We start from the raw sequence: 27,558 nt of genomic DNA on the forward strand, positions 1-27,558 counted from the left end.
GCAGAGGAGACGTTAGACGCTGCATACCAAGCGATTCACACTCAGGACTCAGCCCAGAGTGGGGGGGGGGGGGGTAGGCTTTAATTACATGCAGAGTGGGGCTGGGGGGGGGGGGCGTGGGTAGGCTTTAATTACATGCAGAGTGGGGTTGGGGGGGTAATCTCATATATCCTGTAGTACATTATTCACACACTGCCAAAAAGAAGGCATAACCAGCGCTTAAATGACATCTTAAATACCTTGTGAAATCACTGTTTTTTCTTGCATTAAAAGTATTTATTAAGCTACAAATTATTTAAATACCTTTTCTTATGGACGTATGCGCACACACACACATACACACACTCACACACACATGCACACACTCACACACACATGCACACTCACACACACTTGCACACATACAGACACTCAAACACATACTCAAACACATGCACACATGCACTCACAGATCCATGCAGTTTACCCAAGTAAAAGTCGACAAAGCATTTGTTCTTTTTTTAATTTCAAGTCTATCTTTAAATAAAATTCCACTGACAGGGTTTCCACTCAGTTACAAAATTTAAATCCCAGATTTTCCCCCATTTCCTCACAGTGCTAGCAGCCCACAGGCCACTGTGAGCCAACAGCCACTTATGAACAGACCAGTGAATTCTAACATTACGTTTATAAAGCACCATGCCCCAGACAGACAGACAGACAGACAGACAGCAGCTGCTCAAAGCAGCATCACATCTGCACACTGAGTCCACTGAGCTGCTCTAAACCCACTCAGAATGCCAGTTTCACACACCAGCCTGCTTTACACACATTTCCATGCCTCAAATCTGAGTGGAGAATTTATTCATCATGTTTTTTTATAATTTAATATACCAATGTGCTCATGTAAAACAACCATATCATTCCAGAATTCCGCCCAACATTCACTGACATTTCCCACATTTTCCATATTTTTCCTCATCTTCGCAATTTCCCACATTTTTACATCTTTTTCTCACTTTTCCACAGTAAGTGCGTGCTCTGTGTTGTCATGTAACAGATTAACTTTCCTCTTTGTCATAAACATGCTCTAACACTTATCTTGTGGGAACAACTTGGAAATGTGCCCAGTAAAGTACACAATAAGCATACTTTACTGATGTGCATACTTTACTAGTACAGGATAAGCATACTTCACTGATGAGCATACTTTACTACGTACACGATAAGCATACTTTACTGATGAGCATACTTCACTACATACACAATAAGCATACTTTACTGATGAGCATACTTCACTACATACACAATAAGCACACTTTACTCATGAGTGCTATAGAGGTAATACTACATCAGTACTACACCGGATAACCAAAAAATGCATTCTGTGACACAGCAGAGCTGCACTTAGATAAAACTTCCCTCTCCTTCAGAAACAGCACAGCACAGCTCAGGCTCCTGGCTCCACATCTGTTCAGAACTGAACTCTAATTCCAACGCTAATTTGCATTAAGTCCCGGTCTTGGGTTTGACTTCTCTGAGAAGCCTGAGTCTCAGCTCGCACAGTTATCAGAAACTTACACAAAGAGGAAAAACACCAATAACCAAAAATGTAAAATTACTCAAATGGATTCTACTTATTTGCAGCAAATGATGATTTGGATTGTTTTCTCTCCTGTCCACAGTGCAGTATCTGTCCTGTATAAATCTATTAGACACACTGCATGAAATTGGTGTTCATTTTTAAAATCTTTCATTCCTATGAATCTACCAGATAAGGTACTATTATTATAACATGTACTCTAACCATATCTCAAAAATAGAAATTTAAATGTTTTTCCACAGTCACAGCCAGGGATGTACATGCAGCAAACCCCATGAACCCTAACACAGAACAGCTCTTAGCAGGCAGTCAGGGAAACGTACATTTAATCAGGAAAAAACTGCATTAGGAGATCAACGCTTAGCTTAACCTAGCGGGTCCTTCACACACAGATACAGGGACACAGACATGGGGACACAGGGACACAAACACGGGGGACACAGACACAGACACAGACACAGGGACATAGACACACAGACACAGAGACACAGACACAGAGACACAAACATGGGGACAGACACGGGGACATACACAGAGACCCAGACATAAGGGACACAGACACTGGGGCACAGACACAGGGACATAGACACACAGACACAAAGACACAGACACAAACACAGAGACACAAACATGGGGACAGACACGGGGACATACACAGAGACCCAGACATAAGGGACACAGACACTGGGGCACAGACACAGAGACACGGGACACAGACACACAGACAAGGGGACTCAGAAATGGCTTCTTGGGTGACACAAACTAAACCCAGTCCTGAAGTTTTCAAGTTAAGGATAAAACTTGCTATACAAACACCTGCATTCCAAAAATACACACATCGACTTTAAAAAATGAAATTTCAAGAATAATAAGTTAAAAAAGAAAGAAAAATAGAACAACACCTTTTCAAAATACCCATTTACCACAGACAGATACAGTAAACAGCTCTGGGATGCCGGGGAAATGTCCCAGACTTTTAGCCCTCGAATGAAAGAGCATGAGTCTGACCTAACATGTAATTCACTGTTTTAAATTCTAGGAAAGGGCTAACGAAGGTCTGTGAAATATTAAATATATAAAGTGCAGATTATCGGAGTATATCAAAGTGATTTTGGTTTGGGAAAACACCGAAGGGGGTTGGAGCGTGTCCTTAACTGGGTGCTAGTACGGGATCTGATTCTGGTAGTACTGCAGCATGTCGTAGGTTTTGCTCCTACAGAAAAAGAACAAAATTGTTCATCGTTAAGAACTAAAACATTATTTAAAATATAAATGACAATTTAAAATCATAAGTAAGCATTAAGGAAACCGGTTTACTTAAGGTAAACCTTAAGCATTACGGTAACCCAAGTGTGCACTTCCTGCCTTTTGACCTTTGAACCCGTCATTGCAGGAAGCAGTCCAGTGAAAAATCTGTATCGTTTACAGTGTCTGAACAGGGCTACAGCGCTACCACACCTTCCTGCCCCACTGCACAGTGCACCACATCGGTTAGCATCAATAATCTTTAAATCTGCACTACAAGTGCTAAAAGAATGTTCGCTAGTTTAGCCAGTCAGGATATCCTGCCAAGCCTGCGGTCTGAAATGAAAAGAAGGCCACAGTGCCCATGACCGGGGATGCCTTTGTTCACTCTCCCTTTAATCCAGGCCCTTAACTGTGCGATTACGGACCGGTCTGAGGTGCAGGGCTGCCATACGCATCGCAGTCACTGCATTTGTGCAATAACTTCAGTCTGTGTACCACATTCTAACAAGAACGAGAAAAATACCCTCAGTGTGAGTCAACAGACCTGCGATGCTGAAATGGCTTCAGAAATGTGACTTTTTTTTTTTAGGCGTGTTTTTATCAGGTCTGTTGCTCACAAAGCTCTGGTGATGCACCTGGGTTCTCTCTCTGCCTCCAGATAAGGCCCACTGATAGAAGACTGCAGGGTAAAGTTAGTTTCTGCTTCCCTCTTTAGGAGCGTACCCCGTATTCACTGCCTGCCTGGCTGTATAACGGGGTTTAACACACAGAGACGCAAGGGCGCTGTAAGATGGCCGCCAGCTTCGCGCACGAGTCACACATTACCTGCTGCTGAGGAAGCAGCTCTGGATGATTTTAATGATGAAAGCTGCGGCCTCCTTCTCACTGGCGTTGGGATTGAACCTCTGCCTGCAAACAGACGTGTGTCCACAGCACTGTTAGCGTTAGCATCTTGTCCCAGTGTCTTTAATCAATCATAATCACACATTAGACTTGTCTCATTATAAGCTACTCATTTGGCTTGCTACCCTAATCGATGTAGTTATAACATCAGGCTTTGGTAAGGTACACAATGTGAATCGCAAATGGGTTTCTTCTGGATACACAGAGGGTGGATGGACAGACAGACAGGAAGACGACAGATATCATCTTATGTCATCAGATAGATTAGCCACTGTCAGGAACCAAAGCTTTTTTTCCATACAGTCAAAGTCAGGACAATGTCGGAATTCACCACAACTAACGCTGTACGAAAGAGAGTGAAAGTTTATAGCACATCACACGGGCCAGCGGGAAGGTCACTGAAACACAACACAAGTTTGGGCCGCAGTAACCCTTCTGTGCTGCTTTAAATTCTCTCAGAGGTCCTGACATGACCAACATGGCCCATCTTATCAGGACAAACACACAAGTGCCTATCTGTGTGTTTCCAGTGACGTGTGCTTTGTTCAGAAATGACACACGCTCTCACGTCCTGTACCTTACACATACTTAAACACTCTTATTACAAAACAAAATGGTGAACACATCAAGACATATGAAATGACAGATAGAGAGATGTACAGGAAAATGTTGAGTGTAAAATCAACGCTCATAGAGTATGTTATACTGGGAAAGAGTATGTGGATCCTATTTGCCTCACACAAACTCACACAAAGCTGGATTTAATGCAGAGAACTGAGCTGCGCAGACTGATTGATTATTATTATTATATGTTTAACAGGCTCTAATGTAAAACTTCTACAGACCCTGGCACAGTATGACATCATCGCAAACCTGTCACTCACTTGAGCAGCTTTATGGTCTGTCCTCGGAAGCACGGCAACCCGGTGTCCAGCATCAGCGTTACCAGGGAAACAACAGCATCCATGTAGGGCCTGTGGAGAGGCAGCAAGGAGTTAAAAAGAGTAAACCAGAGTCAACCGGAGTCAACCAAAGTAAAACAGTGTAAACCTAAGTAAACCAGAGTAAATATGAATAGCCAAAGTAAACCAGTGTAAACCAGTGTAAACCAGATTAAACCAGAGTAAAACTGTGTAAAACAATGCAAAACAGAGTAAAACGGTGTAAACCAGAGAAAACCAGAAAACAAGAGAAAGCCAGAGTAAAACAGAGTAAACCAGATTAAACAAGACTAAACCTGAGTAAGCAGAGTAAACCTCAGTAAACCAGAGTAAAACAGTGTAAATCAGAGTAAACCAGTGTAAACCAGATTAAACCGGAGTAAACCAGATTAAACCAGAGAAAACCAGATTAAACCAGAGTAAACCAGAGTAAACCAGATTAAAACAGTGTAAAACAGTGTAAAACAGTGCAAACCTAAATAAACCAGAATAAACCAGAGGGAACCAGAGTAAACCTGAATAACCAGAGTAAACCAATGTAAACCTGATTAAACCAGAGAAAACCAGATTAAACTAGAATAAACCAGAGTAAACCTGAGTAGACCGGTGTAAATGAGAGTAAACCAGATCAAACCAGAGTAAACTAGAGTAAACTAGTGTAAACCAGAGTAGACCAGAGAAGACCAGAGTAAACTAGAGAAAACCTGAGTAGACCGAAGTAAATCAGAATAAACCAGAGTAAACCAGATCAAACCGGACTAAACCAGAGTAAATCAGATTAAACCAGAGTAAATCAGATTAAACCGGAGTAAACCAGTGTAAACACATCTCCATGTACTCACCTAACTGCCAGGTAACCACGCACACACATCTCCATGAACCACTTGAAGGGTGTGGCCTCCATCTTCCCACCCATGATCATCACCATCTCGTCCGTCAGCTTGATGTCCGGTTCCCAGCCCAAGTTCCCCCCAGGGGAGCTCTCAAACATGAACCCGAAATCTGCCAATGAAAGCAGAGCTCTCAAACATGAACCCGAAACCTGCCAATGACAGCACAGCTCTCAAACATGAACCTGAAATCTGAGAACACAGAAAACACACACACTCACATCAAACATGAACCCAAAATCTGAGAACATCACAGAAAACACACACACATTAAACATGAACCCAAAATCTGAGCAGCACAGAAAACACACACACTCACATCAAACATCAAACAGGAGGGTTCTGCCTGATGTGAATAAGGGGCGGGGCTACTGCCCAATGTGGATGAGGGGCGGGGCAGGGGTGGAGTTAATGACCAATGTGGATGAGGGGAGGGGCAGGGGTGGAGTTAATGACCAATGTGGATGAGGTGCAGGGCAGGGCAGGGGCGTAGTTACTGACCAATGTGGATGAGGTGACCCTTGCTGTCCAGCATGATGTTGCCGTTGTGCCGATCTTTGATCTGCAGCAGGAAGAGCAGAAGGCTGTAGGCTGCCATACTGCGGATAAAGTTGTACCGCGCCTGAGAGAGAGAGCGGGAGAAAGAGAGCCCTTAATTAAGTGAGCCTGGGAGGAGAGTGAGACACAGAGATCTTCCCAGATCAAACAATAGAGCTGGTCTGAGTGACAGCTATAGACCAGTGGAGCAATCAAAGGAATGGCCCCCAATATGAATTATGGGTAAGAGGAGGGGCTCTATCACAGAGCCTTAGAGGTCTTCTACATCAGACCTTTACATCAGACATATGTTTAAGCACCAGTAAATTCCTGCACGATTTTACAAAAAAACATATTTTCACAAAGATGTCCAGATGTTAACGGTGTCAGTGCTGGTACAGTACTTACCCAGGAATGCAGGGAGGGACAGGTCCCACAGCCACAGAGCGCTTCACAGCAGGAGCACTGAACCCAGATCAGGTCTCCCCACCCACATCCCCAGCCTGTCCATTATGAGCTAAAGGGCCAAACTGACCCCAGGTCAGTGAGCAGGCCACAGCGCTCACCTTCTGGAAGGCCAGCGTGGACTCGTCGCCATACTGGTTCCTGAAGTAGTCGTACATCCCGAAGTCCGTCTGCCGCCCCAGCTGGTCACGGGACTTGCAGTCCGGGATGCACTCGATGACGCCGCACTGACTCATGGGAAATCACAGACAGGATTAATACATCAGGTTTGAACAGATCTACAGACTGACCCCCTGATCTACAGACCGAACCTCTGATCTACAGACCGAACCTCAGATCTACAGACTGAACCTCAGATCTACAGAATGACCCTCAGACCTACAGACTGAACCTCAGATCTACAGACTGACCCTCAGATCTACAGACCGACCCTCAGACCTACAGACCAACCCTCAGATTTACAGACTGACCCTCAGATCTACAGACTGAACCTCAGATCTACAGACCAACCCTGAGATCTACAGACTGAACCTCAGATTTACAGACTGACCCTCAGATCTACAGACTGAACCTCAGATCTACAGACCAACCCTGAGATCTACAGACTGAACCTCAGATCTACAGTCAAACCCTCAGACCCACAGACTGATCAGTCAGCAGAAGAACCTGGAAGCAGCACGCACAGGCTCAGCTGGTCTGTAGCGTGGCTGGTCACTACCGCAGGTGCAAAAATGAAGGGATGAAAAGGGGGGGGGCGGTACAACCAGACCCCCCATCTCTTACCCCAGGTGCGGTGGCCACCACGCGGTAGGGGAACACAAACAGGTCCAGCCCCACCAGCTGGAAGATGTTCTTAAACAGGCCGATGATCTGCAGCGCCAGCATGTCCTGCAAGAGCCAACCGGACAGAAACACAGTTAGCCACACGAGCTCCTTACAACCGGACAGACAGAAACACCATTAGCCACACGAGCTCCTTACAGCCGGACAGAAACACCATCAGCCCCACAAGCTCCTTACAACTGGACAGACAGAAACACTGTTAGCCACACGAGCTCCTTACAACCGGACAGAAACACCGTTAGCCACACGAGCTCCTTACAACCGGACAGAAACACCGTTAGCCCCACAAGCTCCTTACAGCCGGACAGAAACACCATCAGCCCCACAAGCTCCTTACAACTGGACAGACAGAAACACTGTTAGCCACACGAGCAGCCAGACAGAAACACTGTTAGCCACACGAGCTCCTTACAACCGGACAGACAGAAACACCATTAGCCACACGAGCTCCTTACAGCCGGACAGAAACACCATCAGCCCCACAAGCTCCTTACAACTGGACAGACAGAAACACTGTTAGCCACACGAGCTCCTTACAACCGGACAGAAACACCGTTAGCCACACGAGCTCCTTACAACCGGACAGAAACACCGTTAGCCCCACAAGCTCCTTACAGCCGGACAGAAACACCATCAGCCCCACAAGCTCCTTACAACTGGACAGACAGAAACACTGTTAGCCACACGAGCAGCCAGACAGAAACACTGTTAGCCCCACAAGCTCCTTACAGCCGGACAGAAACACTGTTAGCCCCACAAGCTCCTTACAGCCGGACAGACAGAAACACTGTTATCCCCACGAGCAGCTGGACCAATTAACCCATTTCCACCATTAGGCCAATTGGCAGATGCCATAAGTACTTCTTGGTCAAGCTTGGTTTCCCTACCTGTCGGCAGTCGTCGCCCACTTTAAAGATGGCTGCCTGCCAGCACACCCTCCCTGCCCCTGCTCCCGCCTCCTCGTTCTCCTCCAGGGTGTCAGACTGGCAGCTCAGCCCTGAATAGAGAGGCAGAGGAGTACTGAAGGCGGGCTGCAGGGCACTGTCCCAGACGGGAATGGAGCACACTGCATAATACTGTAAATATAGGGCTCATCACACAACCAGAATGACAAATACATTTAACCACTATGCACTGCAACATCTGACATAAGTAATATGAATATTTGCCTATATATTCTCTGGTTAAATATTGATAATACATTTTATTTCAGTATATTCTGTAAGACTTTGAAACTTTAAATGTGTACATCAGTGACCTAAACACTGCAGCACTCAAACACACAGTCAGTGACCTAACCACACTGCAGTACTCAAACACAGTCAGTGAGCTAACACACTGCAGTACTCAAACACACAGTCAGTGAGCTAACACACTGCAGTGCTCAAACACAGTCAGTGAGCTAACACACTGCAGTACTCAAACACACAGTCAGTGAGCTAACACACTGCAGTACTCAAACACACAGTCAGTGAGCTAACACACTGCAGTACTCAAACACACAGTCAGTGAGCTAACACACTGCAGTACTCAAACACACAGTCAGTGAGCTAACACGCTGCAGTACTCAAACACACAGTCAGTGAGCTAACACACTGCAGTACTCAAACACACAGTCAGTGAGCTAACACACTGCAGTACTCAAACACACAGTCAGTGAGCTAACACACTGCAGTACTCAAACACACAGTCAGTGAGCTAACACACTGCAGTACTCAAACACACAGTCAGTGAGCTAACACACTGCAGTACTCAAACACACAGTCAGTGAGCTAACACACTGCAGTACTCAAACACACAGTCAGTGAGCTAACACGCTGCAGTACTCAAACACACAGTCAGTGAGCTAACACGCTGCAGTACTCAAACACACAGTCAGTGAGCTAACACACTGCAGTGCTCAAACACAGTCGGTGATTGACCATCGCTGCTGTAATGCACAGCATGGATTTGACTAAAGGTCAGGTACTGTTCTGCCACAGGGCACCTGTACAGGTGTGTTTTTACCCACCTTCTTTCTCCAGCTCGCTCACCCCACAGCGCTTGACTTTAAACCTGGCCAGGTAAGGGGCCTTCGCAGCACTGGACGGGAGCAAAGACACACAGCAAGTTCACATTCACACCTTTTATTACAGCGATTATCACTGTTATTATTCACAGGACTGGCAGCACGCATTGGTTCACTTGTAAGAAGATAAGTGGTTAATTAATATTAATAACAAAACTTGCACAGAATTCATTTATTTATTTTGGTCAAAAACTATCGGACAGCCATTCAAACATGAAATTTGAAATACATAATAGCAGAAACGTCTTATATGGCTGAATATTTGTATTTTCCCCCTTTATTCAGACAGGGAAGCAGAGACCGAGACATGATGGCAGTACAGGAAGAGGCATAGCCAGGAATCAAACCCTCAGCCACAGGAGATTGTGAACTTCTTTGACATCCATGCCGACAGTGTAAAATAATGAAAAACTGTACTAGCTGTGCTGTAAAATGAAAAGCAGTACTGTAAAATAATGAGACGCTGTGCTGAAAAGTACTAGCTGTACTGTAAAATACTGAGACGCTGTGCTGAAAAGTACTAGCAGTACTGTAAAATAATGAGACGCTGTGCTGAAAAACTGTACTAGCTGTATTGTAAAATAATGAAAAGCTGTACGGTAGGTTAGCTTCACCTCTGCATGGGAGTCCCGGACTTGTAGTCGATGTCCAGCACAATCGCCTCTGGGTTGCTGGGTAGATAACAGCCTATGAGAATAACACAACAGAAAAGTAAGGCTCCAGGCCCTGCCTGGTTAGGCAAATCTGGAGAGTGTGTGCACGTGTGTGTGTGTGTGTGCGCGCAAGCGTGCGTGCATGCGTGTGTGTGTGCGTGTAGCTGCAGTCTGAAACGGGCTCGCTCACCAGGCTGGACCCGGATGTCGGACAGGGCTTTCAGACACGCCCGCTTACGCTCCTCCCCTTTGGGCGTGGGCCTGTGGAGGGAGGCGGGGTTAACCTGCAGGCCTGCAGTGACGGACAGCTTTACCTCCATGTCATCATGACACTCTTCAAACTCAAACACCCAGAGTGCACCTACTGCCACGTGTCCAATATTCACTTATTTCCACAATATATTTACTCTTCAAGAGTTTTTCATTTATTTTTGCAATTTAAGTGTGCATAAAGCCACAAGATTTATACTATACCTTTCGCATTACATTACATTACATTTATTTGGCAGACGCTTTTATCCAAAGCGACGTACAAAAAGTGCATTTCATGGTCATAGACAACTACTAAACACAGGTTCAGTAAGATATAATACTTATTTTGTACAGCTATTTCTAGTCAAGAACACAGTTAAGTTCACACAGTGAACACTATTCAGACCTAACCTCTGCAAAGCCAACTAGGCAGAAGAATAAGCTACAGTATTAGGACAAATACAAATTACCAAGAAGTGCTGGGATGGGGCAACGTAATAAGTGTCATGAACAAAAAAAAAACAAACAAAAAAAAAAAGGGAGGGGGGGGAATTTCGCAAATTTATAAACAGGAAACAGGAAAACAACACCTAAACACCCCTCTTCCTACTGTGGTAGGTAAACTTACATTACATTACTGCCCTTCATTACATTACAGCCGTTCAGCAGACGCAATTACCCAGAGTAACTTGCACAGCTCTTTGCAGCTTTACACAGTAACGTTTATACAGAGGGACATATGATTTTGTAGATTCCCTACCTGGGAATCAAACCTGCAACCTTCAGGCTAGAAGCCGTACAGCTCCCTACACACCACACTGCCACGTTAGGTGATGTGGTCAGCCTGTATAGTGGCATTCACTAGTACTGCTCATGACACTACTGTAAGTAATAATTATACTGAAACCAGTAGCTTGCTGCCTGTTCTTTGACCACTGGGTGCAATTAATTTCCCTGGAATAAGCGCACACACTAAATGACTAAATATGACTGTAAGGAACTCATGCTCATGAGGGAACCAGGAACAGAGGACTGTGGGATAGCTAGCCAGCTTGGCGGGAGGAAAAGAAAAGCAACAGCACAGACTCCATACACGCACCAGAAACTCAGCACTGTATTCTCAACTCAACAGAAAAACTTCTGCTTCCATGTTACCGAGGCCATTCCAATGTGATGCACCTTCAGTAAAACCCTGTGGGAATGGCTGCAGAGCAGTACAGCAGCTCCAGCAGTAGTGTGGGACCTCCTGTCATTGGCTGGACCCTCCTGTAGGTATTACATAGACAGGAGGGGCAGAACGCAGGAGCAGAGCATCTGGTGAGCCCATAGAGAATCTGTGGCGGCAGCGGAGCTCGTACTTGATAATGGCGGAGACGTTGGTGATCTTGTTGAAGAAGTCAAACTCGCGCTGGTAGAAGTCCTTGGCGGGACCGGAGAGAGAGCCTGTGATCTCCTCCACCATCTGCTCCAGAAGCTCCCCGATATCAGCTGGATGGAGACAAGGAGAGGGAGGGAAGGAAGGAGAGAGGGAGGGAAAGAAGTAGATGGAGGGAGGGTAAGAAGGAGAGAGAAAGGGAGTTACATCAGCAGCACTAATGACCATTATGATGTAGGTTAACTATGCGTACACAGTTGAGACCACGCAAAATTATGATGCCTCAGAAGAAGTAGCTCACCACTAGCATAGTACCATGCTGAACCTGATCAGGCTCATAGTGCTGTAAGGTTATGAGCAGCCTGGTCAGGCTCATAGTGCTGTAAGGTTATGAGCAGCCAGGTCAGGCTCATAGTGCTGTAAGGTTATGAGCAGCCTGGTCAGGCTCATAGTGCTGTAAGGTTATGAGCAGCCTGGTCAGGCTCATAGTGCTGTAAGGTTATGAGCCTGAAAAATTAATTGAGCACCAACAGTACGATTATTCTAATTAGCAAGGGCTAATGGAAAAACAGGTTATAAACTAATATATACAAGGAACTACGAGAGGACCAGAAGACAGAAAGACTTCCTGTGTTTCTAAACCGTAAACTGCTAAACTGCCACAGGGTCCGAACCCCCGGTCAGGTTCCCTCTGGGGTGCGACTGCTGGATTCTGAGAGACACTCACGGTCTTTCTGGTGTCCCTCCTCGTCCAGGAAGATGTTGGTCTTCATGTTCCAGATGAACTGGTGAGCCAGGAGCTGGGAGGTCTGGGCAGCCCAGAGGATGTACTCACGCACGTACCCCATCTGGAGGAAACAGGAAGTGGCGGTGAAACCAGGAACACACGTTTCACGTTTGATGCATTTAGCATGTACTCTTACACAGAGTGACTGACAAGCTAACAGTCATTACACACAATCCATTTACATACTAATATCTGTTCATACTGAAGCAAACCAGGCTAACCCTAACCCTAACCCTAACCCAAACCCTAACCCTAAACCCTAACCCTTTAGCTCAAGGGTACAAGAACAGTGCCCCATCTGGGATTTACACTGGGTACCTCAAAATTATATACCCAGCTCCCTTAACCATTATGCTACACCCCCCGCCCCCCAGGTAAGTTACAACGCCATCTGGTATCTTCCCTCCCAAAGAGGGCAAAAGCTGCTTCCAATCACCATCTAAAATAATGCATTAGGAAGTACAAAGGCTAACTGAGGATAACTAGTTTCAAATGGCCAACAGTCACCCAACTGATACAAAACGCTTCTGGAACCTTGTGGAACATTCCTGCTCAGACCTCTGGCTGTGAGATGATGCCACAGTATGATCAGAATGATCCCAAAGGCTCTACTGGCAACACTCCCTGATGGCTGCCTGTCATTATCCACCCCTCCCCACCCCTCCTCATGCCTCCCATACCCCTACCCACCCCTCCCACACCCACTGCAGGGGTTACTACCCCCGCACCCCCACCTCTCCCCACCCCTTCCCCCATGAAATGGCAGCATGTAAGGAGGCTCTTCCTCACCTTGTCATACCGGAGCGCCTGAACAATCTGAGGAATGTAGAATAAAATGGCGTCCTAGAGAGACAAAAACAGGAGTATTTACTACCATCAATGTACACACCTAAAACTGATTAACATTACACAGCATTTCCACAACTGCTACAATTCTTACATTTAAAAATATAACACAGAGCAGGCCATTCAACCCATCTTGCCAATTATAAGTAAAGAAATTCTACAGGAATCATTTTAATTAAGAAATGGGCGGTCCTCACACATCCAATCAATCACATTCAATTCACTGATTAACCTGGGTTTTGCCATGGAAACCAAAAATGAGCGGCTCGTTGTAATTCCACCCACTTTGGGGGGTGTGAGACACAAGACAGTTTTCAGGGAAGAGGAGAGAAAGAATAAAGGAGATATAAGGAGAGAGAAGAAGGAGTAAGAGGAGAGAAAGAGAGAGAAAGGGAGAAGAGAGAGAGAGGAGAGGAGAAAAGGAGATAAGAGAAGAGAAGAGGAGAGAAGAGAGGAGAGAAGAGAAAAGGAGAAGAAGAGAAGAGAGAGAGGAGAAGGAGGAATAAGAGAAGAGGAGAAGAGGAGAGGAGAAAAGGAGATAAGAGAAGAGGAGAGAAGAGGAGAGGAGAAAAGGAGATAAGAGAAGAGGAGAGAAGAGGAGAGGAGATAAGGAGATAAGAGAAGAGAAGAGGAGAGAAGAGGAGAGGAGATAAGGAGATAAGAGGAGAGGAGAGAAGCAGCAGTAACCGTACGGGGGGGAAGGAGCGCAGCACTTTGACGCCGTACTGGGCGGTGAGCGGGTGGGGGGGGTACAGGCTGGAGAAGTAGGACAGGCCCGTGGGGGGGTCAGCCGGCGCCCAGCACAGGATGTGGCTCAGCTCTGGGGAGTCGGCGTCAATGGTGTGCCAGGTGACCAGGAACTGCGCAAAAGGAGCGTCAAATGCAACGTTACAACAGGGCACAGGTCACAGGATGTAACATACAGACACATAACATACAGTGAGGGCTATGGTTATGCAACTGTGAGACTGATAACTCTATGCCTCTGAGATCATCATTGTTCATAGAAGCATTTGCACACAAAATTGCCCTTCAAATATTAAATAATAAACTAGAGGTAACGGGCCAGGGCAGATCTGACCTTAAGGCTACCAGGTGCTAATTGTGCCATAGCCGAACCGAACCGCAGTTATCCAATCCCGTGCTCGCGAGCTTCAACAGGACAAGGGAAAATTCGCTCGGAATGACCGCAGGTCACCTGACCTTGACCGCCTCCGGAACGTCGCTGACCGCACCGGGATCCAGACGCACCAGCCGCGTCACCTCAGCAACAATGGCCTCCGAATTCTTAAACCTGCGGGAATTAGGGAATCACAGCGGGAATTAGGGAATCACAGCTGACCAACGGTGAAAAACAAGGAATTTCCTCCAGTCCAAAACACTTCCTAAAAAGAAAATTCCCAAATATTTAGCATTTGTACACTAAAACACACTGTACCTCACTCTGTCCAGCATAAGCACCCTGCTGAGCATGCTCAGAAACACACTGTACCTCACTCTGTCCAGCATAAGCACCCTGCTGAGCATGCTCAGAAACACACTGTACCTCACTCTGTCCAGCATAAGCACCCTGCTGAGCATGCTCAGAAACACACTGTACCTCACTCTGTCCAGCATAAGCACCCTGCTGAGCATGCTCAGAAACACACTGTACCTCACTCTGTCCAGCATAAGCACCCTGCTGAGCATGCTCAGAAACACACTGTACCTCACTCTGTCCAGCATAAGCACCCTGCTGAGCATGCTCAGAAACACACTGTACCTCACTCTGTCCAGCATAAGCACCCTGCTGAGCATGCTCAGAAACACACTGTACCTCACTCTGTCCAGCATAAGCACCCTGCTGAGCATGCTCAGAAACACAGCTCAACAGAGCCTCTCCAAACCACAAAGGCTGACTTTGCCTATCCGCACAGACACGGACTAAACCGACATATACTGCAAATATGAGGCCCTTTTTAAATATGAGGAATTTGTTCATTTTCCCACACATTATGGAGCATTGTAATATCTTTTATGATACATTTTACTAAACACTTAAGATTGATCGTTCAGCCAATTTCAATTCATTCAGTTTAGGAAATGAATTCAAATTCAATGTATTAATTTAAAATATCACGCAATTTCTTGAGTAATCAAATGGTTTAAGAAATTTATCCCAAACACCAATTTATCATATTTTATGCACAGCCTACATGTACACCCTGTTATTTTCCTTTTAAAACATTTTCAGGAAATATATAAAGCTTTCATTAAACAGCCTAACTTCTTTGACTCAAAAATGTATAACTGTATTTGCTATCATTTCATGAAATGTATGTTGTTTGTTCAAGGGGGGGCGGAGGGTTTACCTCACAGGTAGCTGCAGGGCCAGGTACGGTGAGATGCTCCAGGCCAGGTTGACGTGGTCCTTCCACTGCTTCTCGCTCAGGTTGATGTACTTGGACCTCCAGTTGGCGATGCTGGTCTCCACGGACTGCTCGGTGGGCACCGACAGCTCTTGGGTGGACAGCGGGTTGTACCAGGTGGTCAGACGCTCGATCTCGCTGGCCTGCAAGGGGACACGGTCAACGCCAAAAAACACCCTCTGCGATCTCAGGGGAAAATGCATAATTGTAAATGCATGTATTCAGAATACGTATCTGCATTTACGTATTTTAGACTCTGCAGTTAACAGATACATTTTATTTATAAAGTATTTTGTGATAAAAACATATTTAAATGTATTTTTTACCAGATAATGCCCGTGGATTTCTTCTAGAATTGTATATGGGCTTGAATTTAAATGAAAATTCACACAGCAAACACATCTAACCAACTGACATCTCCTTCCTCTTCACAGTTCCAGAGGCGAGGAGAACCACTGCTTTAACAGGCAATCCTTCATATAAAATGAGCCATTGCCAAGGTTTGATAAAAAATCAAGTGCTATTTATCACAATCGACATTATTTTATAAAAACTAACAAAAAACAAGTACAAGGTGCAGATTTTATTTGGCATCTGCGTAACTCTCATGCCAGACCGGTTGGGGTTAGGGTTAGGGTTAGGGTTGGTGGGGTTTGGGGGTTGAGGGGGGGGGGGTCTCACCAGCAAGGCCAGCAGCAGGGTCCGGCGTTTCATGTAGTACTTGTGAAGCTGAGTTCCCCGGTTGCTCTTCTTTGAAAGTCCTGGAGTAAAAACATAAGCCCTGAGCGTGACGGACACCGATAGACCGAACAGACCCCCCCCCCCAACCCTAACCCTAACCCTAACCCCCCCCACACACACACAGCCTTCATAACTGCCCCAGAACTCTCACAGCTCTGAGACACATCAGGAACATGAAGCCAGCAGGCATGACTGTAAGCTCAGGGTTCAAGTGTGTGTGTGTAAGCAGGGCTTCCCTCTGCTACCCCTGCTGCGGGCCTGATTTGAATGGTGCTGCGCCGGACGGGGGGATAGCGGGCGGCCCCACGCTGTATGTGTTCGGGTGTGATCGCCACGCAGCGCCTGGCAGGGGTCCTGTTATCCCCCGGACCCGACAGGCTGCTCACTGTACGGTCCTGGTTATCCGCCCACACCACAGACAGGCTGCTCATGGTCGGGTCCATGGTTTATCCGACCACACAGGACCACAGACAGGCTGCTCATGGTCGGGTCCTGGTTATCTGACCACACAGGACCACAGACAGGCTGCTCATGGTCGGGTCCTGGTTATCCGACCACACAGGACCACAGACAGGCTGCTCATGGTCGGGTCCTGGTTAACTGACCACACAGGACCACAGACAGGCTGCTCATGGTCGGGTCCTGGTTAACTGACCACACTGTTGTTGTTGTCTGAGCACATGCTGACTGATGGCTGGACGTGCACCAGTGTGCACATCACACACGCGCTGGTTCAGCGCTCAGACGGGCAAAATCAGGGCGAGTGTTTCGCATGCAAAACATGCAAAAGACACCAGACCCAGGAAAGCTTAGAGAAAAAAGCACCCAAAAGCACCCAAAAGAACCCAAAAGCACCCAAAAGCACCCTCTATGGCTGAGCTATGATTTCACGCTCATGCATTAAATAAACATCCTGTAAATTCACAATCAGACGTGCCCTCTAAAAATCATAACATCACTAACTGACTGCTGGGGAAAGGCCTACTTTATCCATGCAAATTCACTAGCAAATACTGCATCCGTTTATGCAAATGAGCTGCAAAATAATTTATCACTTTATGCTAATTGGAAAAATAATCTAGAAATTTATGCAAATTGGTTGAAAAATAAATTAATGCATTGGTGCAAATCAACAAAAATAATGTATCCATTTATGCAAAAAAAAAAATTTTAATGAATAAATGTGAGAAAATACAAATAAATTGTAATAGTCACCATGCATTTTTCTGTGAGTTCAAATTCTGCCAAGACAAATTTGAACTGCACCATCATGCTCGGACTGTACTGCAGAGGTACAGCCTTAGCAAGGGCGGCTTACTTAAGATCGATATCGGAGAAGTGCTGGAAACAATTAGCGATCCGAAAATCCCGGCGGAAAGGGTGCTGTGCGGCGGATTGGCGCCAGGCTCACCGGGGGGCACCAGCTGGCCGGCCGCGAGGTACTTTTTGTCGGACAGAATGCCGGCGTAAAAGCGGGTCAGCATGCTGATGTCCTCCCGCAGCCTCTTGTCCCCCTGCGTGGGGAACTTAGAGGAGCCGCTGCAGAAACACGGTGGGGAGGGAGCGGGTCAGCAACGCACTGCCACAGAATAACCCCCCCCTCATATGTGCCCCCCCCCCATAGTGAACCTGCAATGTGCCCCCCCCCATAGTGAACCTGCAATGTGCCCCCCCCATAGTGAACCTGCAATGAGCCCCCCCATAGTGAATCTGCAGAGAGCCCCCCCATAAAAAACCTTAAATGAGCCCCCCAGTAATGAACCTGCAGTGAGCCCCCCATAGTGAACCTGCGATGTGCCACCCCCATAATGAACCTGCAGTGAGCCCCCCCCAAAAATAAACCTTCAATGAGCCCCCCAAATATGAACCTTCAATAAGCCCCCCCATAATGAATCTTCAATGAGCCCTCCCCATTATGAACCTTCAATAAGTTCCCCCCAAAAATAAACCTTAAATGAGCCCCCTAGAATGAACCTTCAAATCTCCCCCCCACAATGTATCTTCAGTGAGTCCCCCCCATAATAACACTAATAGGCCTTTCACATTCACTCTCATTAGCCACTAGCATTTAGCAGTCGCTCTTATATACACACACATATATATATATATATACATATATACATATATATATATATCACAAACTGGAGAGCAGCAGTCAGGGATGGAGGTGCAGGAAATAAGGAGGGGGGGGCGGCGGCAGTTGAGTAAGAATGAGAATCAACTGAAATTGATCAAATAACCCAAACCGGTCTCCCAATTACTGTGCATGAAAACATATTTTCATACGTTCTGTGGATTCCTGTCAGACTTCCTGGAGTGTTTGAAGAAAACAGCTATATTTAACCCAGCAGTCAAAGCACCGCTGCTGGGGTGGCATGACAGCAGGGAGTGTCACGGGTGTCAAAATAATCACGTCACAGAGATCACACCTAAACCGGAATCGCCGGTTTGAAGCCAAGAAAACAACTGTCACAAATTCTTCTCTAAAGAGTCACGGACAACAGCTAAATGTTCAGCTTTCAATCAGCTCTCACATGTACTCTGTTAGAGCTGAATTAACACTGCAGGTGTTACAGTGCAGGAACAGCACTCAGACACTTTATCCAGGAAGCGATCGATCTCATGGCTGCAATAGGTGGAAAGGCACACAAATCACCATGAAAAATAAATAAATAAATAAATAAACACATAAAGCACAAGCGCAACTCAGCAAGAACACGGACAGCATTACGTAAAGCTGTCCCACATCTACATAGCCTTCCCACTTCCTGAACATGACACACACGCACTGTGTGCATTTCTGTGGTGTGTGTGAGAACGTCCGCGCGTTCACTTTTCTAATTTTGTACTGTAGCAGCACTCATTTTCCTAGACGCACGGTTTCCTTCTCAGATGAAAGTTTAAAGTTCTCTGAGCGCTTTGGGTCAGTCTGGCTGAGGAGCACCTGAAGTAGTCGAAGGCGGTGGAGTAGATCTTCTCCCGCAGGACGTTGCGGATGGTGGTGCTCGTCACCACGTCCGAGTGGAGGAAAGCCAGGCCCAGAGTCAGCAGCCTGGACGGGGAAACACGGGGGGATTTCCTGTTAATCTGGCAACGCAGTGGTGAGGGGAGTTTCTCATGAATCTGGCAACCCACTGCTGTTAACTCTATATCTGGAAAAACAAATAATTATTAAAATCTTTCCTTATTCCCCTCAGCTGACAGTGACAGACATCGAATCAGTCAGTCCTACTTAAATTTTACAAAAATGTGGTCAACAGCTCAAGTGAGAAGACCATAAAAGAGCTAAAGCTATAGCAATATTGTACTTTGTTTACTGTCATAACAACATATGGAATAGCCTGCTGGGCCATGTAGTAGAGGCAGAAAGTCAAGACCAGGCTTGATACAAGGTCAGATACTATCTACTCTGTAGGTAATCAGAACACGAGGTACAATTTAGTCAGGAAAATGGTGAGCACTGTTAGGCTGAATGGCCTGTTCTCAGCATTATGTTATGTTATGTTAATACAGTTTTCCATAAGACGTTTCACAGGGAGCTGAAGACTGTTCGATTCTATAAGCACTGCTCTTTCATATTCTTTCCTAACGCAGCACAGCAAAGTTTTCTCTGGAGGTTCAATATCCACCAATTCAAACACAACACAGCAGGCTCTTAAAATGTGATACAACGTTTAAAAAAACCTACATTATAGCCTGGGCAAGCTTGAATTTTCTCCTTTTCTAAATTTGAATCTTAAACTTAGTCGTAATCCTACCTGAATATTCCACAATATCAGTCTAACATCTCAGTAATTTGCTGATCATAATCAATCCCACCACGGTCAGTAGGGTATTATTACACTTGAGCGTACGATGCTAAAAGGAAGTGAACATGGTGAGGTTACTGGTGGAGGAATCCGGAGCCGGGCCTGACCTGAAGCGGGGCCCGATGGCGGCCACGTGACGGTTGAGGCTGCTCTTGGGCCCGCCCACGGTGAGGGACAGGGAGCGCTGCAGCAGGCTGCCGAACATCTCCACCTGGTCCGCACTCGAGTACTTAGCGATCTCGAAGCGCTGCACCAGGAACTGGGGGGGAATGGGCGGGGGGGGAGGGGGGCGGGGGGTTAGAAACGCTGCATACAGAGCAGAACCTGGGGGGCCACACAGCGTGATATGGGCTGCACCACTATAAGGGCTGAGCCACAGGCCGGGGAACACTGCTCAGAACTGCTACAAGCACAGCTGGGTCTTGTGAAACGCAGTAAGTTGGGTTGCTGGTTATGTGAGCTGCAGTAAGTTGGGTTGTTGGTTATGTGAGCTGCAGTAAGTTGGGTTGTCGGCTATGTGAGCTGCAGTAAGTTGGGTTGCTGGTTATGTGAGCTGCAGTAAGTTGGGTTGCTGGTTATGTGAGCTGCAGTAAGTTGGGTTGTTGGTTATGTGAGCTGCAGTAAGTTGGGTTGTTGGTTATGTGAGCTGCAGTAAGTTGGGTTGTTGGTTATGTGAGCTGCAGTATGTTTGGTTGTCGGCTATGTGAGCTGCAGTAAGTTCGGGTCATATAGGGCTGAGAAGGCGGGATTGCTCGACTATGTACAGCACAGCTGGGTTCTTAGTGAACGCAGTAAGTTGGGTTGTTGGTTATGTGAGCTGCAGTAAGTTGGGTTGTTGGTTATGTGAGCTGCAGTAAGTTGGGTTGTTGGTTATGTGAGCTGCAGTAAGTTGGGTTGTTGGTTATGTGAGCTGCAGTAAGTTGGGTTGTTGGTTATGTGAGCTGCAGTAAGTTGGGTTGCTGGTTATGTGAGCTGCAGTAAGTTTGGTTGTCGGTTATGTGACGGCAGAGGAGAGGTGTTGTGTTTGATGGGGGGGTCGGGGGGGTGCTCACCTCGATCCAGATGTAGTGGGGGGTGACGTCGGGGGGGCAGGGTATGGGCTGGCTCTCCTCAGACGCTGCCAGGGGGTCGGCCTCCACCTTCGCCTCCGAGAACAGCCCCATCTTCTTCTCCACCGTCATCTGCCACGCCCCCGCCATCTCCCGCATGAACTGAGCGGAGACGAGCGCCACAAGGCAGGCGTGAGGTGAGGTACTGCAACGTTTACCCAACACTGGCCACAATCCGCAAACATTCTCACAACGTTTACCCAACACTGGCCACAATCCGCAAACATTCTCACAACGTTTACCCAACACTGGCCACAACCCGCAAACATTCTCACAACGTTTACCCAACGCTGGCCACAACCCGCAAACATTCTCACAACGTTTACCCAACGCTGGCCACAACCCGAAAACATTCTCACAACGTTTACCCAACACTAGCCACAACCCGCAAACACTCCCACAACACATACAATATTAAAAACGCTTTGGGACAACATGTATGCAACACTGTCCATGTTCTAAGGTGTGCTAACATACAAAATCACCATCAAAAGCATGGAAGAGTGATTTTCATTTTTCTCAGATAAATAGAATCTAATACGCAAATAAGACAGCTGCCCAGAATTACTGCCCATCGCTCAGGTTTTTTCTGGAAAAATCTCCACAGCCCCTCCATTCTGTGGAAAACATGTAGAACATACCACCAGTGGAGGACATAGAGATTTTTACAAGGACTGTGTGTGTGTGTGTTTGTGTGTGTTTGAGTCTGTGAACTTGTAATACTATCTTTGTGGGAACCAAATGTCCTCACAAGGATAGAAAGATGAGGAAAATGTATCTTTGTGGGGACCTTTTGCTGGTCCCCACAAGTTCAAGAGGCTGTTTTAGGGTTAGGACTTAGGGTTAGGGTTACAATCAGGTTAAGGCTACGGTTAAGGTTAGGCATGTAGAGGTTGGGGTTGGGGTTAGGGTTAGGGTTAGAGTTTACGGAATGAATGTAGTCTATGGGAAGTCCTCATAAAAATAGCAGTATGGGACTGTGTGTGTGTGTGTGTGAGTGTGTTTATGAGGCTCGGCTCATTCCTGTATGTACCGTGACCTCCACACCGTCCCGGGCAGCCAGCAGCCACTCCCAGCATGCAATGGCTGTCTCCATGCCGTGCTCCGTGAACATGTTCAGCGGCGACCAGCACAGGTGGTGCAGGAGCTGAGGGTCCGTTTCTATGGAAACAACACGGACAGGACCTTAATGAGGGATACGGAATGGAGGTGTGTCTACAGGTCCCCGTGTGAGGGGTTAATAAAGAGCAGGAGCACAGAGGACTGTGACTCGTGTGTAAGGGGTTAGTAAAGAACAGGAGCTCAGAGGACTGTGACTCGCTGTGTAAGGGGTTAGTAAAGAACAGGAGCACAGAGGACTGTGACTCGCTGTGTAAGGTGTTAGTAAACCAGGGCAGGAACACAGAGGACTGTGACTCGCTGTGTAAGAGGTTAGTAAACCAGGGCAGGAGCACAGAGGACTGGGACTCGCTGTGTAAGAGGTTAGTAAAGAGCAGGAGCACAGAAGACTGTGACTCGCTGTGTCAGGGGTTAGTAAACCAGGGCAGGAGCTCAGAGGACTGTGACTCGCTGTGTAAGAGGTTAGTAAAGAGCAGCAGCACAGAGGACTGTGACTCGCTGTGTAAGAGGTTAGTAAACCAGGGCAGGAGCACAGAGGACTGGGACTCGCTGTGTAAGAGGTTAGTAAAGAGCAGGAGCACAGAGGACTGTGACTCGCTGTGTAAGAGGTTAGTAAACCAGAGCAGGAGCACAGAGCACTATGACTCGCTGTGGAAGGGGTTAGTAAAGAGCAGGAGCACAGAGGACTGTGACTCGCTGTGTAAGAGGTTAGTAAAGAGCAGCAGCACAGAGGACTGTGACTCGCTGTGTAAGAGGTTAGTAAACCAGGGCAGGAGCACAGAGGACTGTGACTCGCTGTGTAAGAGGTTAGTAAACCAGGGCAGGAGCTCAGAGGACTGTGACTCGCTGTGTAAGAGGTTAGTAAAGAGCAGGAGCACAGAGGACTGTGACTCGCTGTGTAAGAGGTTAGTAAACCAGGGCAGGAACACAGAGGACTGTGACTCGCTGTGTAAGAGGTTAGTAAAGAGCAGGAGCACAGAGGACTGGGACTCGCTGTGTAAGAGGTTAGTAAACCAGGGCAGGAGCACAGAGGACTGTGACTCGCTGTGTAAGGGGTTAGTAAAGAGCAGGAACACAGAGGACTGTGACTCGCTGTGTAAGAGGTTAGTAAAGAGCAGGAACACAGAGGACTGTGACTCGCTGTGTAAGAGGTTAGTAAAGAACAGGAGCACAGAGGACTGTGACTCGCTGTGGAAGGGGTTAGTAAAGAGCAGGAACACAGAGGACTGTGACTCGCTGTGGAAGAGGTTAGTAAAGAACAGGAGCTCAGAGGACTGTGACTCGCTGTGTAAGGAGTTAGTAAAGAACAGGAGCACAGAGGACTGGGACTCGCTGTGAAAGAGGTTAGTAAAGAACAGGAGCACAGAGGACTGTGACTCGCTGTGTAAGAGGTTAGTAAAGAGCAGGAGCACAGAGGACTGGGACTTGCTGTGTAAGAGGTTAGTAAAGAACAGGAGCACAGAGGACTGTGACTCGCTGTGTAAGGGGTTAGTAAAGAACAGGAGCACAGAGGACAGTGACTCGCTGTGTAAGAGGTTAGTAAACCAGGGCAGGAGCTCAGAGGACTGTGACTCGCTGTGTAAGGGATTAGTAAAGAGCAGGAGCACAGAGGACTGTGACTCGCTGTGTAAGAGGTTAGTAAACCAGGGCAGGAGCTCAGAGGACTGTAACTCGCTGTGTAAGGGGTTAGTAAACCAGGACAGGCGCACAGAGGACTGGGACTCGCTGTGTAAGGGGTTAGTAAAGAGCAGGAGCTCAGAGGACTGTGACTCGCTGTGTAAGAGGTTAGTAAACCAGGGCAGGAGCACAGAGGACTGTGACTCGCTGTGTAAGAGGTTAGTAAAGAGCAGCAGCTCAGAGGACTGTGACTCGCTGTGTAAGAGGTTAGTAAAGAGCAGCAGCTCAGAGGACTGTGACTCGCTGTGTAAGAGGTTAGTAAAGAACAGGAGCACAGAGGACTGTGACTCGCTGTGTAAGAGGTTAGTAAAGAGCAGCAGCACAGAGGACTGTAACTCGCTGTGTAAGAGGTTAGTAAAGAACAGGAACACAGTGGACTGTGACTCGCTGTGTAAGAGGTTAGTAAACCAGGGCAGGAGCTCAGAGGACTGTGACTCGCTGTGTAAGAGGTTAGTAAAGAACAGGAGCTCAGAGGACTGTGACTCGCTGTGTAAGAGGTTAGTAAAGAACAGGAGCTCAGAGGACTGTGACTCGCTGTGTAAGAGGTTAGTAAAGAACAGGAACACAGTGGACTGTGACTCGCTGTGTAAGAGGTTAGTAAACCAGGGCAGGAGCTCAGAGGACTGTGACTCGCTGTGTAAGAGGTTAGTAAAGAACAGCAGCTCAGAGGACTGTGACTCGCTGTGTAAGAGGTTAGTAAAGAGCAGCAGCACAGAGGACTGTGACTCGCTGTGTAAGGGGTTAGTAAACCAGGACAGGAGCACATAGGACTGTGACTCGCTGTGTAAGGGGTTAGTAAAGAACAGGAGCTCAGAGGACTGTGACTCGCTGTGTAAGGGGTTAGTAAACTAGGACAGGAGCACAGAGGACTGTGACTCGCTGTGTAAGGGGTTAGTAAACTAGGACAGGAGCTCAGAGGATTGTGACTCGGGTCAGGGATAGGGACTTGCCTGCGGAGCTGATGAGCAGGGCGGCCAGTTTGAACATGGCCTGGGTGAAGGCCTCTGGTTGGCCGCTGTCCAGCGCATGTTTCATCTGTCCAATCATCAGCTGGTTGAGGTCCGTGCCGCTGCGAGTGGCTTCTGCCACATTTATCATGCCTGCCACCTGCCGATCACACACACACACACACACACACACACGCATGCACATGCACACACACACACGCACACACAAAGTCATGAAAATCATGAGCTCTTGCCCAGGAGAGAAAGCTACTAGACTCCTCTGCAAAGTGAGTTCCATTTCATTCATTCCTGGATCAAACACATTTTTTAAAATTCAAACATGTAAAATAAATAATTATTTGACGCAGGTCCAATTTCAATTGCTTTCTCTGCACAATCAGAATCTGATTCTCATGTCACTGCACATTTCAGCCAAAAAGAAAGGAAGAGGAAGGGAATGGAAGGAAAGAAAAGGAAAGGAAAGGAAAGGAAAGGGAAAGAAAGGAAAGGAAAGTAAAGGAAAGGAAAAGGAAGGAAAAGAAAAGACAGGAAAATAAATAACGGAGTAGGAGAGTCCACTCTACCTCCCCTGCGTAGCGATTCCTGAGGTTCAGGGAGGCCATGAAGTTGGAGTAGTCCTTCTTGACGCAAGCTGGTCTCTCCGTTAACTGCGTGGTCTGTGGGAGACACAGCAGCCAGTGATGTCACCTCGCTAGTAGAATAAACAGAGAGGAACTCCACCAATCACAGAGTACGTTGGTAACAACGAAAAGCTGGTGATTGGTGTACACAGCGTCACAGACCTGTCAACGGCTTTGCAGACCCTGCTGCGACTGGTCAGAGACCCCCCTTATGACAGAATAAACTATAATACACTGAAAAAAACATTTGAATATATAGAGGCACTACAAATAAGTAATCCAATACATACACCGAAGCTGCAATAATAACAATGTTAATGACAGCTTTACTCACCCCCAGGGAGGTGCTGTGGCGGTTGTACCCAGCGAAGTGCAGGATGCTCTCTGTGGCCATGGCCAGGCCCGTGTGCTGGGACAGGCCCGCCACCCAGTTCTGGTGCTTATTCAGGTACTCCTGCAGACACATGCAGTTATACACAGTCACCACAGGGGGCAGTGCCCAGACTAACCCTAACCCGACACCCAGTTCTGGTGCTTATACAGGTACACCCAGTTCTGGTGCTTATTCAGGTACTCCTGCAGACATACGCAGTTGCACACAGTCACCACAGGGGGACTCGTTTAGGCGCAGGGATGGGCGTGGGGGTGTGTCCCATGCGGGATGGGGGGGTGGAGCAGGGCAGGACCCACGCACCTGTAGGTGTGATTTAGTGACTGAGGGTGCCCACTTCATGGCCTCCTTCAGGATCTCCCCACAGCGAGCAGCGAAGTCCTTCACTATGCTCTGCAAACAAGAGCATACACACACCCCAACGTCACACACACACACCCCAACACACCTCAACATACCCCAACGTCACACACACGCAATGTCACACAGACACCCCAGTACACCCCAACGTCACACACATACATCAGCACACCCCAATATACCCCAACACACCCCAACATCACACACACACCCCACCACACCTCAACGTCACACACACCCCCCAACGCTGGGCAAAGACACACACAGGCCAACGCCTGCCATAAAACTCCTCCTCACAGACTCTGTGTTTACCCAGCATGCCGAGCGGGGCTTACCTCTCTGGCCTCGTATGTGTCGGGCACCGTGATCCGGTAGGGGGTGTCTGGAATGTCGTAGTACGGCTGGTCCTTGTGGATGTCCTGACCACAGAAACAACGGCGGTCATTTCCAATTTAGCTCCTTTACTATTCTGATATATACAGACCCATAATCAAAATGATCCCAACACAAACACTCACTTCGTTAGCAGCTTTCTGTAAAACCATAATTACTGTCATTACTTAATAAAAACAGACAGGCAATGAACTCAGGTTAGATTTCAGGACGTCAAATTTGGGCTGGCAGCAGACGCTCTTATGCCCGTTACTGTTACACACAACCCGTTTACGAGGCGGAGACGGGGAGGGGACGGGGGTGGGGGGGACGGGGGGGGCACGTACGGCACTCAGGGACACGGAGAGAGTCTGCAGGATGTCCAGCATGGTCTTCAGGACCCGACCGCTCCACAGCAGGTGAGGGAACCTGGAGGAGACAGGAACACAGCGCTCGTCATCGACCGGCAACCACCAACCGCGTCTCCCAAACCTCTCCTCAGCCCACTCCATCCCCCTCATCAACCGCCAACTGCACTGCTGCATTAAGAGCTTTTAAGACATCTAAAATTAGCCTGAGACTGAGCAGCAAAAA

At 47.3% G+C, this 27,558-nt stretch overlaps 1 protein-coding gene across 1 annotated transcript in view; it reads right to left on the minus strand.

Moving 5' to 3' along the window:
• Positions 1 to 486: 486 nt before the first annotated feature.
• Positions 487 to 27,558, minus strand: part of LOC135238971 (phosphatidylinositol 4-kinase alpha-like) — a 40,352-nt gene continuing 13,280 nt past the window's right edge. The window contains exons 26-56 of the mRNA XM_064307223.1: positions 27,312 to 27,393; positions 26,928 to 27,011; positions 26,536 to 26,625; positions 26,176 to 26,295; positions 25,785 to 25,877; positions 25,204 to 25,360; positions 22,491 to 22,618; positions 21,401 to 21,559; positions 20,456 to 20,607; positions 19,484 to 19,591; positions 17,951 to 18,078; positions 17,005 to 17,039; positions 16,910 to 16,917; positions 16,480 to 16,639; positions 15,742 to 15,941; positions 14,594 to 14,684; positions 14,083 to 14,250; positions 13,334 to 13,387; positions 12,485 to 12,605; positions 11,741 to 11,870; positions 10,321 to 10,391; positions 10,092 to 10,164; positions 9,421 to 9,491; positions 8,297 to 8,406; positions 7,350 to 7,454; positions 6,668 to 6,793; positions 6,066 to 6,186; positions 5,517 to 5,676; positions 4,618 to 4,707; positions 3,656 to 3,739; positions 487 to 2,795 (exon numbers count right to left, since the gene is read on the minus strand). Of these exons, the coding sequence (XP_064163293.1) occupies positions 2,744 to 2,795; positions 3,656 to 3,739; positions 4,618 to 4,707; positions 5,517 to 5,676; positions 6,066 to 6,186; positions 6,668 to 6,793; positions 7,350 to 7,454; positions 8,297 to 8,406; positions 9,421 to 9,491; positions 10,092 to 10,164; positions 10,321 to 10,391; positions 11,741 to 11,870; positions 12,485 to 12,605; positions 13,334 to 13,387; positions 14,083 to 14,250; positions 14,594 to 14,684; positions 15,742 to 15,941; positions 16,480 to 16,639; positions 16,910 to 16,917; positions 17,005 to 17,039; positions 17,951 to 18,078; positions 19,484 to 19,591; positions 20,456 to 20,607; positions 21,401 to 21,559; positions 22,491 to 22,618; positions 25,204 to 25,360; positions 25,785 to 25,877; positions 26,176 to 26,295; positions 26,536 to 26,625; positions 26,928 to 27,011; positions 27,312 to 27,393 (3,331 nt within the window). The 3' untranslated portion in view covers positions 487 to 2,743. The remainder of the gene's footprint in view (positions 2,796 to 3,655; positions 3,740 to 4,617; positions 4,708 to 5,516; positions 5,677 to 6,065; positions 6,187 to 6,667; positions 6,794 to 7,349; positions 7,455 to 8,296; positions 8,407 to 9,420; positions 9,492 to 10,091; positions 10,165 to 10,320; positions 10,392 to 11,740; positions 11,871 to 12,484; positions 12,606 to 13,333; positions 13,388 to 14,082; positions 14,251 to 14,593; positions 14,685 to 15,741; positions 15,942 to 16,479; positions 16,640 to 16,909; positions 16,918 to 17,004; positions 17,040 to 17,950; positions 18,079 to 19,483; positions 19,592 to 20,455; positions 20,608 to 21,400; positions 21,560 to 22,490; positions 22,619 to 25,203; positions 25,361 to 25,784; positions 25,878 to 26,175; positions 26,296 to 26,535; positions 26,626 to 26,927; positions 27,012 to 27,311; positions 27,394 to 27,558) is intronic.

Source organism: Anguilla rostrata, chromosome 14 (assembly GCF_018555375.3).
Source record: "Anguilla rostrata isolate EN2019 chromosome 14, ASM1855537v3, whole genome shotgun sequence".
Lineage (NCBI taxonomy): Eukaryota > Metazoa > Chordata > Actinopteri > Anguilliformes > Anguillidae > Anguilla > Anguilla rostrata.